We start from the raw sequence: 14155 nt of genomic DNA, 5'->3' as shown, positions 1-14155 counted from the left end.
CTTAATCTGGTTTTGGTCATTTTTTTACCCTGCCTCAACATTCTCTGGATTCTACCCTTACACTAAATAAGACAAACAGACACTAAAATCATAGGGCTAACTTAGTTTACACAGATGACCCTAGCCAAAAACTTCACTTGATCGAGTTTTACTATCTTCACCAATAAACTGACCTGTTTGCAAAGTATCAATTTTGTTTTATTCTGGGGTTAAATCTGGCCACATGACAAATACCTGAGAGTCTTTTCTATGCTTACTGATGTCATAAAATTGTAGAATTGTGTGAGTCAGCACTTTAAGAACATGTGAAGTTGGGTTTTTTTTTTTTTTTTGAAGATTTATTTATTTGACAGACAGAGATCACAAGCAGGCAGAGAGGCAGGCAGAGAGAGAGGAAGGGAAGCAGGCTCCCCACTGAGCAGAGAGCCCGATGTGGCTCGATCCCAGGACCCTGGGATCATCACCTGAGCCAAAGGCAGAGCCTTTAACCCACTGAGTCACCTAGGAGCCCCAAGAACATGTAAAATTTTATCTAGAGGTCATTTTGAATAGCTTTCATCTACCAGCTATTGTTTTTCCAATTCAACGCACATAGTGTATTTCAGTAACAGCGAAAACATAAAGTAAATCTTACTAAAATTTAATCTTAATGCCTAGATTTCTGGGTTTGGAAAGGATAAGTTACAACTAAAAAGAGTAGGGATTAAAAGTTCTAGGGCGCCTAGCTGGCTCAGTTAGAGGAGCATGTGGTTGCATTCTTGATCTCAGGGTCATGAGTTCAAGACCCATGTGGGGTATAGAAATAGTTAAAGAAATAAAACCTTAAAAAAAAAAGAGTTCTAATACTGGCTTTACTAAAAACTTATTATGACCAAAAGAAAGGCACTATATGTGTATCAAATGAGGGGGAAAAAATTAATGGATCTAGTAATTCAGTAATTACTGATATTAACAAAGAGTAAATAAAACAACTTACCAAAAGCTGCATGTCTATTTCTTTCCCCCAATTACAATAGCTCCCCAACCCCCCACCACCACCGCTTATCTGTGGAAGATACATTACAAGACCCCTGGTGGATGCCTGAAACCACAGATAGTACCAAACCCAATATATACTATATTTTTTCCTATATATACTTTTAGAGTTTAACGTATAAATTAGGCACAGTAAGGTATTAATAACAATAACTAGTAATAAAATAGAACAGTTATAACTATATACCATAATAAAATTTTGTGAATGTGGTCTCTCTGACAGTATCTTACTGTACTGTATTCACCCTTCTTCTCATGATGCCATGAGATGATAAAACACCTACATGATGAAATGAAGTGAGGTGAATGGTGTAGGCACTGTGATGTAGCTTTAGGCTACCAATGACTTTCTGTCAGAAGGAAGATCATCTGCTTCCAGACTGGGGTTGAACATGGGTAACTGAAACCATGGAAAGTGAAACCATGGATAGAGACTACTGTATTTATGTACCCTAAGGAAAGAAGGTACCTGAAACTTAATGCTGGCATATTTCTACCTCTTTTCCTTCACAACCCCTCAAAAAAAAAGGAAGTTTTGAATTATTTATCCCTAACATCATTTATTTTTTCACTGATTGCAAGACTGTAATTCCATTATTGGAATTAGGCTTCAATGAGGAAGCCCTCAATGGATTTAGTCCAACTGGAGAGAAATAACATTAAAATGAAAAATAAAAGAAAAACCTCCTCTACAAACTCCATCCAGAGATGAGAACTCTGAAACTATGGGAAATAGCTTTGCAAATATTTTCATGCATATATGTGTACATATAGCCACTTTTTTTTTTTTTTTTAAGATTTACTTATTTGACAGAGACACAGCAAGAGCGAGAATATAAGCAGGCAGAGTGGGAGAGGGAGAAGCAGGCCTCCCCAGGGAGCCCAATGTGTGGCTCGATCCCAGAACCCTGGGATCATGACCTGAGCCAAAGGCAGACGCCTAAGGACTAAGCCACCCAGGCACCCCTCTTTTTTTTTTTAAATAAAAATACTCAAATATATTGTTCTGTAACCCTTTTATTCCTACATTATTCTATGTCAATTAGTACACTTTAAAAGTCACCATTTTTAATGAGCTGCAGAGTATTCCATTGTATGGGTGTGCCAAAATGTAACCAGTATGCTTGTTACAAAATGTTCATGCTTAATTTCTTTTAACTCAGGAAAGGGGACTAAGGGTATGGAAATCAGAGAAAAAAAAATTGGGCGCCTAGGTGGCTCAGTGGTTTAAAGCCACTGCCTTCGGCTCAGGTCATGGTTCCAGGGTCCTGGGATCGAGTCCCGCACTGGGCTCTCTGCTCGGCAGGGAGCCTGCTTCCTCCTCTTTCTCTCTGCCTGCTGCTCTGCCTGCTTGTGATCTCTATCTATCAAATAAATAAATAAAATCTTAAAAAAAAAATTGTAGCTAGCATTATTAACAGTGGTAAATTTAGCCAAGATGTTCTATAAAGCCAACAAAAGGAGTTCATCTCCAAAAGGTGTGAGTTTTTAATATTATCTTACAGAGGTATTCTAGTTTATTTATTAATCACACCAAATGAATGTATGAATGAATGTCCCACTCCAAAAAGAACTTGAGATTTCTTATATATTGTTCCTGTGAGTCCTAGATACTACAATTAATCACATACACATACATACACACTCCTCCATCACATACTTCCAGAACACAGAGCTTGGTGTCTTAATACCCTTATCTCTACTCCCGCCCCACCCCCTCCCTGCTACTGTGAATGTCCTATTCCAGGCCTTAATATTACTTTTATCTCTGGGATCTGCAATAACTCTTTCTGACTTCAATCTCTGCCCATTCCAAATAATCCTATATAGTTTTTCTATATAATACTTCCTGAAGCAAAATATGACCTCCTTGCTCAAAAATAACCCTAATCCCAATTATTAGAGAATAAATATTGCCCATCTATTATTTAATACTCTTGGTATTCAGTTTGGATGATAAGGCCACTAAACCACCTTCTAATCTTATCATCTAGTACTTTGTCTCAAACACTCTCCAGTCAAATCCTAGTATAACAGATCTCTGAAAAGCTTCCAACTTCCTACCTATCATATACACATTCCTCTCATGTGAAAAGCACATGGTCAAAGAACATTTATAGAATCAAAGATCGGGAAGGGATTTTAAAGATAACCTAACCTACTCACCTTAATTTGCAAATTAGTAACTTCTATCACTTACGCAAGAACCCACAAATCTCCTATTTTAGCTCCCTTTCCATTATACAGGGATTCTCAAACTTTAGTATGCCCAACAACCAACCCAGTGGTTATTAAAAAGACAGATTTCCGGGGCTTGGCTGGAAAGATCATGCTCTAATGATATGGGCTAGGGCCAGGACTCATATTTTTTTAACAAACGCTTCAGGTTATTTTGAAATGGTCAAAACTTCAGACCATAATAAGAAAATCAGAAGAAAAAGAGAATGCAGTAAGAATATACAGCCTTGTTAGCACTTAGCATGTCATCTGAAATTTTCCATTTTTGCTCCCACACTGGAACTTCCAAAAAACAGCTACTCACTGCTACTTGTGCAGAATCCATAAATCTCAGTCCAAAATAGTCACTTTCAATAAGGTCCAAATGGTACATTATCTGATCAAAGAGCTCTTGTCCTTTGGCTTTTTTCTGAAATGGTAAGAAAATAAATTAATCAACAAATGACTCACAAGATCAACAAGCCTGAACTGGAGATAGTTTTAGTTATACAAGGTTTCGGGGCTCTAGGTGGCTCAGTCAGTTGGGCATCCGACTCTTGATTTCAGCTTAGGTCATGATCTCAGGGTCCTGAGATCAAGCCCCACACCGGACTCCACACTCAACAGGGAGTCTACTTGAGATTCTCCCTCTGCCCCTCCCCTGGCTCGTGCACATGCTTCTCTCTCTCAAATAAACAAATCTTTTCTTTTTTTTTAGATTTTATTTATTGATTTGACAGAGAGAGATCACAAGTAGACAGAGAGACAGGCAGAGAGAGAGAGAGAGAGAGAGAGAAGCAGGCTCCCTGCTGAGCAGAGAGCCTGATGCGGGACTCGATCCCAGGACCCTGAGATCATGACCTGAGCCGAAGGCAGCGGCTTAACCCACTGAGCCACCCAGGCGCCCCTCAAATAAACAAATCTTTACAAAATCTATTTTTAAAAAATTACTTGGAATACCAAAAATACTGCCATATATCAGGTACTTGTAAGATACTATAATTTCCAAGTAAACTACTTAAGGCCAAAAGAGAATTTGTGATGTATATGCACTTTTGCAGAAAGTGTTACTTCCTATCAACCAAGAAACATCACCTTGTACTAAACACTGTAAGGAGAAACTCTTATTTTGTCTTGCTAATTTTTAAGAGTCCCTAATTCAAAGATGCTTTATAATGTGATTGGAAAGCGAAACACAAGAAAACTTAGAACACTGAAGTATGAATCATGTGGAACTAACTACATACTTGCCAACAGATTTAGAGACAAGATAGTCACAGAGATTAGAATCATCAGTGAAAACTTGGAGATCAGCCTTAAATGGAAAACCATATAAGGTAGAAAAGAGCAGATAAAAAATGGAAGGTGGGAGGAATTATGGGACAATGAAAAAATACAGACATCAATGGAGAAGATACCAAGTGGGGAGGGAGGGTCAGGAATAAGCAAAGAAACTTGTTTGGAAAAAGCAGTTCTCAAGAGTGTGGTCTCAGGACCCAAAGGTTTCCCCAAATACTTTTAAAAGATCCATAAGGTCCCTAGGATTCTCCTCATGTAGAAACTCAATTAAAACAATATATTGCAACAGAATAAATGCAGAAGCAGAAATGAGGACCTAAGTATGTTCTCTTAGACCAGACATTAAAGAGATACACAAAAATGCATAAGACAATGCTACTCTTCTCACTAAATTCTTTGTTTAGTAAAATAGCTGTTTTTCACAAAAATACTTGTATGTTAAAAAAAAAAAAAATACTTGTATGTTACTAGGGCACCTGGATGGCTCAGTGGGTTAAGTGTCTAACTTTGACTCAGGTCATGATCTCAGAGTCCTGGGACCGAGCTCTGCATCAGGCTCCCCACTGACTGGGGAGTCGGCTTTTCCCTCTCTCTGCCCTCCCCCCACCTGATGCTCTTGCACGCACCTGCCTACTTTCTGTCAAATAAAATAAATAAAATCTTTAAAAGAAATACTTGTATGTTACTTATAACACAAGGGGTAGATTACTACTTAAAATTAACCAATAGATAAATTTTCTTAATTTTTCAGTTTTAATTTCTAATAAGGTAATTATCAGTAATTTACTAATAATTTTATGCCTATTAACTTTAGATTTCCCTATGAGATTGGAAGTGAAAAATCTGAGAGTAATGCCTGCTGGCTCTCAGGATACTTGCCCTACTTAGAAGTCTACAGTTTTAAACTAATTCTGGATATACAATTACTAATGAACTAAAGTTATTTGGATTCCATTCCCTTGACCCTCTTTTCTCAAAAACAAACCAAAAAACTCATCTGCCTCATTTCTCTATTATAGGCTTGATAGAAACATTCTTAAGCAATCTGGGGGACAAACTATGGTTTATTTTATGCTATGTAATCTCTACTGATTTAAAAATATGACTTACATTTATATATTGGAGTTGAAATAGAAGTTTTAATACAGATTAGAGTAAAAAACTTTACAAGTTTTCTCTAGAGAAATCAATTCTTAAAAGTAGTTTCAGAAGTGAATAGTGCTGTTTCAACTCCTTTTACCTCTCTAGTTTTTAGTTTATATCAGTTCAGTTTAAATAACTTTTCAGGGGGCACCTGGGTGGCTCAGTGGGTTAAGGCCTCTGCCTTTGGCTTGGGTCGTGGTCCCCGGGTCCTGGGATCAAGCCCCGCATCAGGCTCTCTCCTCAGCAGGGAGCTTGCTTCATCCTCTCTCTCTGCCTGCTTCTCTGCCTACTTGTGATCTCTGTCTGTCAAATAAATAAATAAATAAATAACTTTTCAGGGCCCTACCAATTAATAATCCATATAAAGTATGTATTAGAGAGAAACTAATCTTACTGGCTAAGCAGTATGTTATATTACACAGTGTACACTTGCGTTTTAGAATTTAAAAATTATGTAAGGTAATAGTATTATGAATGCTTTAAAAATGTGTAATGACCAGAGAACATTAGGTGGAGAGAAGTGAGTTGGGGGAAATTAGAGGGGGTGACTGAGACAGACTGTGGACTCTGAGAAACAAACTGAGGGTTTTGGAGGGGAAAAGGGTGAGGGGTTCGGAGGGCCTGGTGGTATTATGAAGGGCATGTATGCATGGAGCAGTGGGTGTGATGCATAAACAATGAATCTTGGAACACTGATAAAATAAAATAAAAAAAAATTTTTTTAATGTGGTATTTTAAGAGATACACCAATAAGTCAGAAAAAACTGTACTTTTAAATATGTTTTTTAAAGTGCCTTTTGAACATTTTTAAGCAATGGATTTAAACAACCGCATAAAATAAGTTACCATGTTTAAAAAAAATAAGGTAACTATCAATAGACACAACCCACATAAGCAAAAGCATTATTGGGATCTCAATTTTCAATGATTTTCATACACTCCTATCCATGCCCCTCCTCCTATGTAACTTTAAATTATGATTTAGGGTATTTCTTGTAAAATATATACATGCACATACACATACCAAACATACACAATTTTTTTACTAAATCATCAATCTCTGCCTTTTAATGGATCTTTATTTCAACTTCTATTTTTGCTTTTCCTGCACTTTTTACCACCTTTCTTTCTGATAAAGTGCTATCCATGTATCCCTTTACCAAGAGAAGAATTTTACCATGCCCTCATTCCCATGATCTCAGCCAATCCTCATGTTTATGAACATGCTTTCTCTTATTTCTTTCTCTGGTTGTGGCTAATTTGTTTAAGACAACAATCTTTATTTTAGTATTTTGAGCATTCTTTACACTCTTTAATGTATACACCAAATAGATCTAATAGCATCTGCTAGATTTGTTTCTCTGCTCGCTTGAGTTCTTCCTACAGAAATGTCCCCCATGTAAGACTTTGTATGAATAATCTTTAAAGGTCTTCTATGTTTTATTTAAAATATGTAATATTTTAAATGTTTTATTTAAAATATGTTTTATTTTCTATTTTTTTATATTTTATTTATATTTATATTTATATTATATTTATATATTTATTTTATATTTTATTTTTTTATTTATATTTTATTTTCTATTTTTCTGTTTTATTTAAAATATGTAATATTTTAATCATACTCTTACACCTGAATGACAACTGTCTCCTTATAAAATTCAAGGTTCAAAGTTATTTTCTTTCAATACTCTCTTCAATATTCCAAATGTATTACTCTTTTTCTTGCAGCTTATGCTGTTGTTGAAAGTACGGTGACAATTTGAATTCTGGTCCTTAATAATGTTATTAATTTTCTTGGTAAGCTTTAGGCTTCTCTATTTTTGACAGTCTTAGATTTCAGTATAACGTGATTAGGTGTGTTTTTTTTTCCTTAACTGTAACTTAATATTTGGTATTCTATCTGGCTTTTAAATCTGCAATCTTTCATCTCCCTTTAATTCTGGGAAAACAATCTATTTCCTCAAGTATTTTTCCTCTATTTTTCTCATTTTAAATTTCCTAAGTGCTGGAACTTCTACTTTCTTTTTTCTTAAACATATGTTCATTTAATATTCACATTTACTCTGACGATTATGGTTTATTTGTCCACTTAACAATACTTAACATAGAAAAGGTTCAGAAAGTTCTAGTAATGACAAAATTGCACAGCTAAAAAACGACAGTCTAGAATTTGAATTTTGCTGTCTCCCAAGCTCCAATTCCCTAAGGGTTACACACCACAAAGAGATTTGACTTGGAATGTCACCTCTCAGATCAATTAGATACCCCCAACTTCTTATCACAACCTTGTCTCTAGAGTTACTCTCAATGCCTAGGTTCTCCAACTACAAACTTCTGGTACACTGACCCCACTTGTTAACATTCATCAGCCTCCATTTCTCCTTCTTTTTTTTTTTAACATAATACAAAATATGCCATTTTAGCATATGCAACTCAATGCCATTAAATACATTCCCAGCGTGTACAACCATCACCATTTTGATTTCCAGAACCTTTCATCAAACCAACCAGAAACTCGGTACCCATAAAACAACCATTCCTCACACTCTTTCCCTTCAATCCCTAGTAATCTCTTTCCTACTTTCCATGGCTTGTGAATTTGCCTATTCTATATATGTTACATAAGTAGAATCATACAATCTATGTCTTTTTGTGACTGGCTTATTCATTTAGCATAATGTTTTCAAAGTTCATCCATGTTGTAGCAGGCTCCAAAATTTCATTCCTTTTTAAAATTCATAATATTCCATATTATACATTTACCATGTAGTTTATCCATTCATCTGTTGATGAACATCTGAGTTGCTTCCACTTTTTGGCTATTGTGAATACTATTATGAATAATGATATACAAGTATCTGTTTCGAGTCCCTGCTTTCAATTCTTTGGGTATATAAGTAAGAGTGGAATATGATAATTCTACGTTTAACTTTTGAGAAACCGCCCAACTGTTTTCCATAGTAGCTGCACCATTTTGCAATCCCACCAGCAACACATAAGCTTCCAATTTCTCCACATCCTCCCCAACATTTGTTATTTTCTGGGGCCGTTTTGGTTTATTTTGTTTGATACAACCATCCTAGTAAGTGTGAAAGGGTATCTCATGTGATTTTGATTTGCATTTCCCTAATGCCAGTAATGTTGAGCATACTTTCATGTGCTTATTAAACATCTACTTCTCTTTTTTTTTTTTTTAAAGATTTTTTTGAAGATTTTATTCATTCATTTGAAGCCCCAATGTAGGGCTTGGTCCCAAGACCCAGAGCTCATGAGTTAAGCCGGAGACAGAAAATTAACCATCTGAGCCACCCAGGCACCCTCCACCCCTTTTCAAATAAAGATTTTATTTGTCAGAGAGAGAGAGAGCAAGTGCACAGAAGGGGGAGTGGCAGGCAGAGGAAGAAAGCAGACTCCCAACAGAGTAGGGAGCCTGAGTGGGGCTCAATCCCAGGACACCGATATCATGACCTGAGCCAAAGGCAGACGCTTAACCAACTGAGCCACCCAGGTGTCCTGAGCATTTGCATATTTTCTTTGGAGAAGAATCTATTCAAGTCCTTCACACATTAAAAAGAAAAATTTTATTGAGGTATAGCTAACATATAATATTAGTTTCAGGTGTACACTATAGTGATTCAACAATTATATAAAGTGCAAAATGCTCACCACAGTAAGTGTAGTTACCATCTGTCACCATACACAATTATTCCAATATTACTGACTATATTCTCTCTGTTGTACTTTTTATCACCCTAACTTATTTATTTCATAATAACAGCATTAACAGCAAATTTGTACCTCTTACTCCCCTTTACCTATTTTGCTTCCCTGCTTACCCCATTATAAATTCATTTTTCAGCTGTATCTAGACCATCACTTGCTACTTATATTCTTCTTTTCCTTTCTCCTAACAAATTATTCCAGGTCACCACCTCTTTCAAACCCAGTTCTCACTTCACATCCTGTTTTCTGAAGATTAGGACCAACAAGATATTACCTTTTCATCAGCCTTCCATCTTTCCCAGCCTAAGATGGTGGTCCTTTCCAGAATATTCATCCTACATTATCTACCTGTATATATAAAACCAATTCCTAAGATACATTTTTCCTATTCATTTGACAAATTCAAATCTCCCTATCCGGCCATTCTCTAGCTGCTGTTGTTTCCTTCCTTCCTTTTACTACCAAATCTCATGGCAATCCCCCAACTTCCCTTCATGCCCTTCCCCAAAAACTAAACAATATTTATTATTTTTTTAAGATTTTATTTATTTGACAAACAGAGATCACAAGTAGGCAGAGAGGCAGGCAGAGAGAGAAGAAGGGAAGGAGGCTCCCTGCTGAGCAGAGAGCCTGATTCGGGGCTCAATCCCAGGACCCTGGGATCATGACCTGAGCCGAAGGCAGAGGCTTTAACCCACTGAGCCACCCAGGCACCCCTAAACAATATTTGTTATTAAACAATATAATAATTAACAATATTTATTAAGTCCCTAGGTACAAGGGACTACGGGAAGGCTAAAAAATAAAGGACTGTCCCCAATAATTCCTTTAAACCCTCTAAATCTGGCTTCTGAACACACCATTCCACTAAAGTTCCTTTTTCCACTTCATTCTATTACTCATCTCTCAATGACAGCTGACTATGCTGTCATCATCTTCCACAAACAATATCACCCCCTCCACTGGAGCTGAACTGTATTTTACTCAGTTCTAATGTTTATTAGAAGTCTCCCTCCACCATATCCACATACTAAGCATTCCTTCTGGTGCAGTCTCCATGCCACTATTTGTCTATAGGCCCACTGTCTTGTGCCTGTGTTACTATACAGTCTCCGGGATTTTTTTCCTATAAAGAACCAACAAAATCAACTCTAAATCATGTCTCTTGAGTACTAAGAAACCAATGGAATAAAACACAAGTATGTAAAAATCCACACATTGTTTTAAACAGCTTTGAGATATAATTCACATACTATACCATTCACCATTTAAACATACAAAATCCAAAGGTATATTCACAGATATGTACAACCATCACAATTTTGGAACATCTTCATACCTCAAAAAGAAACCTTGTTATCTTTTAGTTATTGCCCCAACCACCATTCCTACTACCCCCTCAAGTCCCTACCCATCTGCCCTTAGCAACCACTAAACCACTCATCTTTTTTTTTTCCCTACACATTTCTTTATTCTGGATTTTCATAAGAATGAAATCATATCACCGGCTGCTTTCACCTAGCACAAGGTTGTCAAAGTTCACCCATGTAGCATGTATCAGTACTTCATTTCTTTCATGGCCAAATAATATCCCATTATATGGATATAGCACATCTTGTTTATACATACATCTTCTGACAAACAATTGGTGTTTTTTTATCTTTAAGATAGTAAAAATAACACTGTTATGACTATCTAACTATTGACTATCTATTGACTATGACTATCTAACTATATGACTATTTTGTCTAAATGTGTGTTTTCAATTCTCTTAGATATATACCTAAAAGTAGAATTGCTGGAACATATGGTAACTATGTTTAATCACTTGAGGAACTGCCAGGCTATATTCCCAAGCAGCCGCACAATTTTATATTCCTGCCAAAAAATGTAAGAAGGTTCAGATTTCTCCACATTCTCACCAACACTTAATATTATCTGACATTTTTATTTTAACCTTCCTAACGGATATGTAGTATCTCATTGTGGTTTTGATTTGCATTTCTCTGGTAACTAAGGATGTCAAGCATCTTTTCATGTACTTACCAGCTATCTGCATATCTTATATGCAAAAGTGTCTATTCAGATCCTTTGCCCATTTTTAAATTGGGTTATTTGTCTTTTTATTATTGGGTTGTAACAGTATTTTTTTTTTTTTTAAGATTTTAAGAGAGAGAGGGACGCCTGGGTGGCTTAGTTGGTTAAGCAACTGCCTTCAGCTCAGGTCATGATCCTGGAGTCCTGGGATCGAGTCCACATTGGGCTCCCTGCTCGGTGGGGAGTCTGTTTCTCCCGCTGACCTTTCTCCACTCGTGTTCTCTCTCTCCCTAATAAATAAATAAATAAAATCTTTAAAAAAAAAAAGATTTTAAGAGAGAGAGATCACAAGTAAGCAGAGAGGCAGACAGAGAGACAGAGGGAAGCAGGCTCCCTGCTGAGCAGAGAGCCCAATGTGGGGATCAATCCCAGGACCATGAGACCATGACCTGAGCTGAAGGCAGAGGCTTAACCCACTGAGCCACCCAGGCGCCCCGGGTTGTAATGGTTCTTTATATATTCTAGACACAAGTGCTTATCAAATATGTAACCTGCAAGTATTCTCTCCCTTTCTATGGGAGGATCTTTTCACTTTCTTGATAATGGCCTTTGTGACATGAAAGTTTTTAATTTTGATAAAAGTCCAACTTACTTTTTCTTATTTCGTTATTCATGTTTTTGGTGTCATATATAAAAAACTGGTGCCAAATCCAAGGTCATGAAGATTTATCCCTATTTTTTTGTTCCATGAGTTTTATGGTCTTAGCTCTTATGTTTAGGTCTTTGATCCATTTTGAGTTAATTTTTGTATATGGCATGACCTAAAGTTCCCACTTCACTTCATTCTTTTGCATATGGCTATCCAGTTCTCCTAGCACCACTTGTTGAAAAGACCATTCTTTCCCTCACTGAATGGCTCTGGCACCCCTGTCATAAATCAACTGACAATAACCAAAGCAATCTTAAGAAGAACAAAGCTGGAGATCTCACGATCCCAGGTTTCAAAACTATACTACAAAGTTAATGTTAATAAAAACAGTATGGTACCAGCACAAAAACAGACACATAAATCAATGGAACAGGACAGAGAGCCCAGAAATAAATTCACTCTTATATGGCCAATTAATCTACAATAAAGGAAGCAAAAATGCACACCACGGAAAAGACAGTCTCCTCAATAAATGGCATTGGGAAAACTGGATAGCTACATGCAAAAGACTGAAAGTGGACCAGTATCTTACACTATATACAAAAATTAACTCAACCTGGATTAAAAATTTAACTATAAGACCTAAAACCATAAAACTCCCAAAAGAAAATGTAGGCAGGGGCGCCTGGGTGGCTCAGTGGGTTAAAGCCTCTGCCTTCAGCTCAGGTCATGATCCCAGGGTCCTGGGATCGAGCCCCACATCAGGCTCTCTGCTCAGCAGGGAGCCTGCTTCCTCCTCTATCTCTGCCTGCCTCTCTGCCTACTTGTGATCTTTGTCTGTCAAATAAATAAATAAAACATCTTAAAAAAAGAAGAAAAAAAAAAAAGAAAAGAAAATGTAGGCAGTAATCTCTTGGACCCTGGCCCTAGCAATATTTTTCTGGTTTAAGTCTCCTCAGGCAAGGGAAACAAAACAAAAATAAACCAATAAAACTACAACAAACTGAAAAACTTTTGCACAAACAAGGAAAACCATCAACAAAATGAAAAGGCAACCTACTGAATGGTAAAAGACATTTACAAATGACATTCCGGTAAGAGGTTAATATCCCAAATATATTAAGAACTCACAGAACTAAATACCAAAACAAAAAACAAAAACAAAAAACAAACAAAAAAAACCCCGCAAATAATTCAATTAAAAAAATGGGGAGAGGACCTAAAATAGACACTTTTCCAAAAACATACAGATGGCCAAAAGACACATGAAAAGATGCTCAACATCACTCATCATCAGGGAAATGCAAATCAAAACCACAGTGAGATATCACCTCACACCAACCAGAATGGCTAGTATCTAAAGGACAAGAAATAAGTACTGTGGAGGATGCAGAGAAAAGGGAACCCTCATGCACTGCTGGCAGGAATGTAAACTGGTGCAGTCATAATGGGAAACAGTAGAAAGTTTCCTCAAAAAATTAGAAACAGAAATACCATATGATCCAATAATTCCACTGCTAAGTATTTACACAAAGAAAACAAAAACACTAATTCAAAAAGAGAAATGCGCCACTATGTTTACTGCAGCATTATTTACAACAGCCAAAATACGGACGCAACTTAAACGTCCACCGATAGATGAATCAATAAATATGTGGTGTATATATACAATGGAATATTACTCAGCCAGAAAAAAGGAATGAAATCCTGCCATTTGCAACAACATGGATGGACCTAGGAGGTATTAAACTAAGGAAAATTAGTCAGACAGAAAAAGACAAATACCATGTGATTTTCCTATATGCAGAATCTAAAACACAAATGAACAAAACACACAAAAAAACAGATTGATGAATACAGAGAATAAACTGATGATTGCCAGAAAGGCAGGTGGGGGGACAGGCCAAACAGATGAAGGGGATTAAGAGGTACAAACTTCCAGCTATAAAATAAATAAGTCATGGTGATGAAAATACAGCATCAGGAATATAGTCAATAATAGAATAAATATATGTAAAGAACAAATATATAATAGAATAAATATATAAT

General features: G+C 36.5%; 1 protein-coding gene across 7 annotated transcripts in view; it reads right to left on the bottom strand.

Annotated features, from left to right (window-relative positions):
* Positions 1–14155, bottom strand: part of EPB41L5 (erythrocyte membrane protein band 4.1 like 5) — a 133367-nt gene that overhangs the window by 105711 nt on the left and 13501 nt on the right. For all 7 annotated transcript variants that reach the window (XM_032840902.1, XM_032840898.1, XM_032840900.1 and 4 more), the window contains exon 3: positions 3578–3682. In XM_032840902.1, coding sequence (XP_032696793.1) covers positions 3578–3682 — 105 coding nt within the window. The remainder of the gene's footprint in view (positions 1–3577; positions 3683–14155) is intronic.

This window comes from Lontra canadensis, unplaced genomic scaffold, assembly GCF_010015895.1.
Source record: "Lontra canadensis isolate GAN:19392208 unplaced genomic scaffold, GSC_riverotter_1.0 scaffold117, whole genome shotgun sequence".
NCBI lineage: Eukaryota > Metazoa > Chordata > Mammalia > Carnivora > Mustelidae > Lontra > Lontra canadensis.
This window is presented reverse-complemented; position numbering and strand designations above follow the sequence as displayed.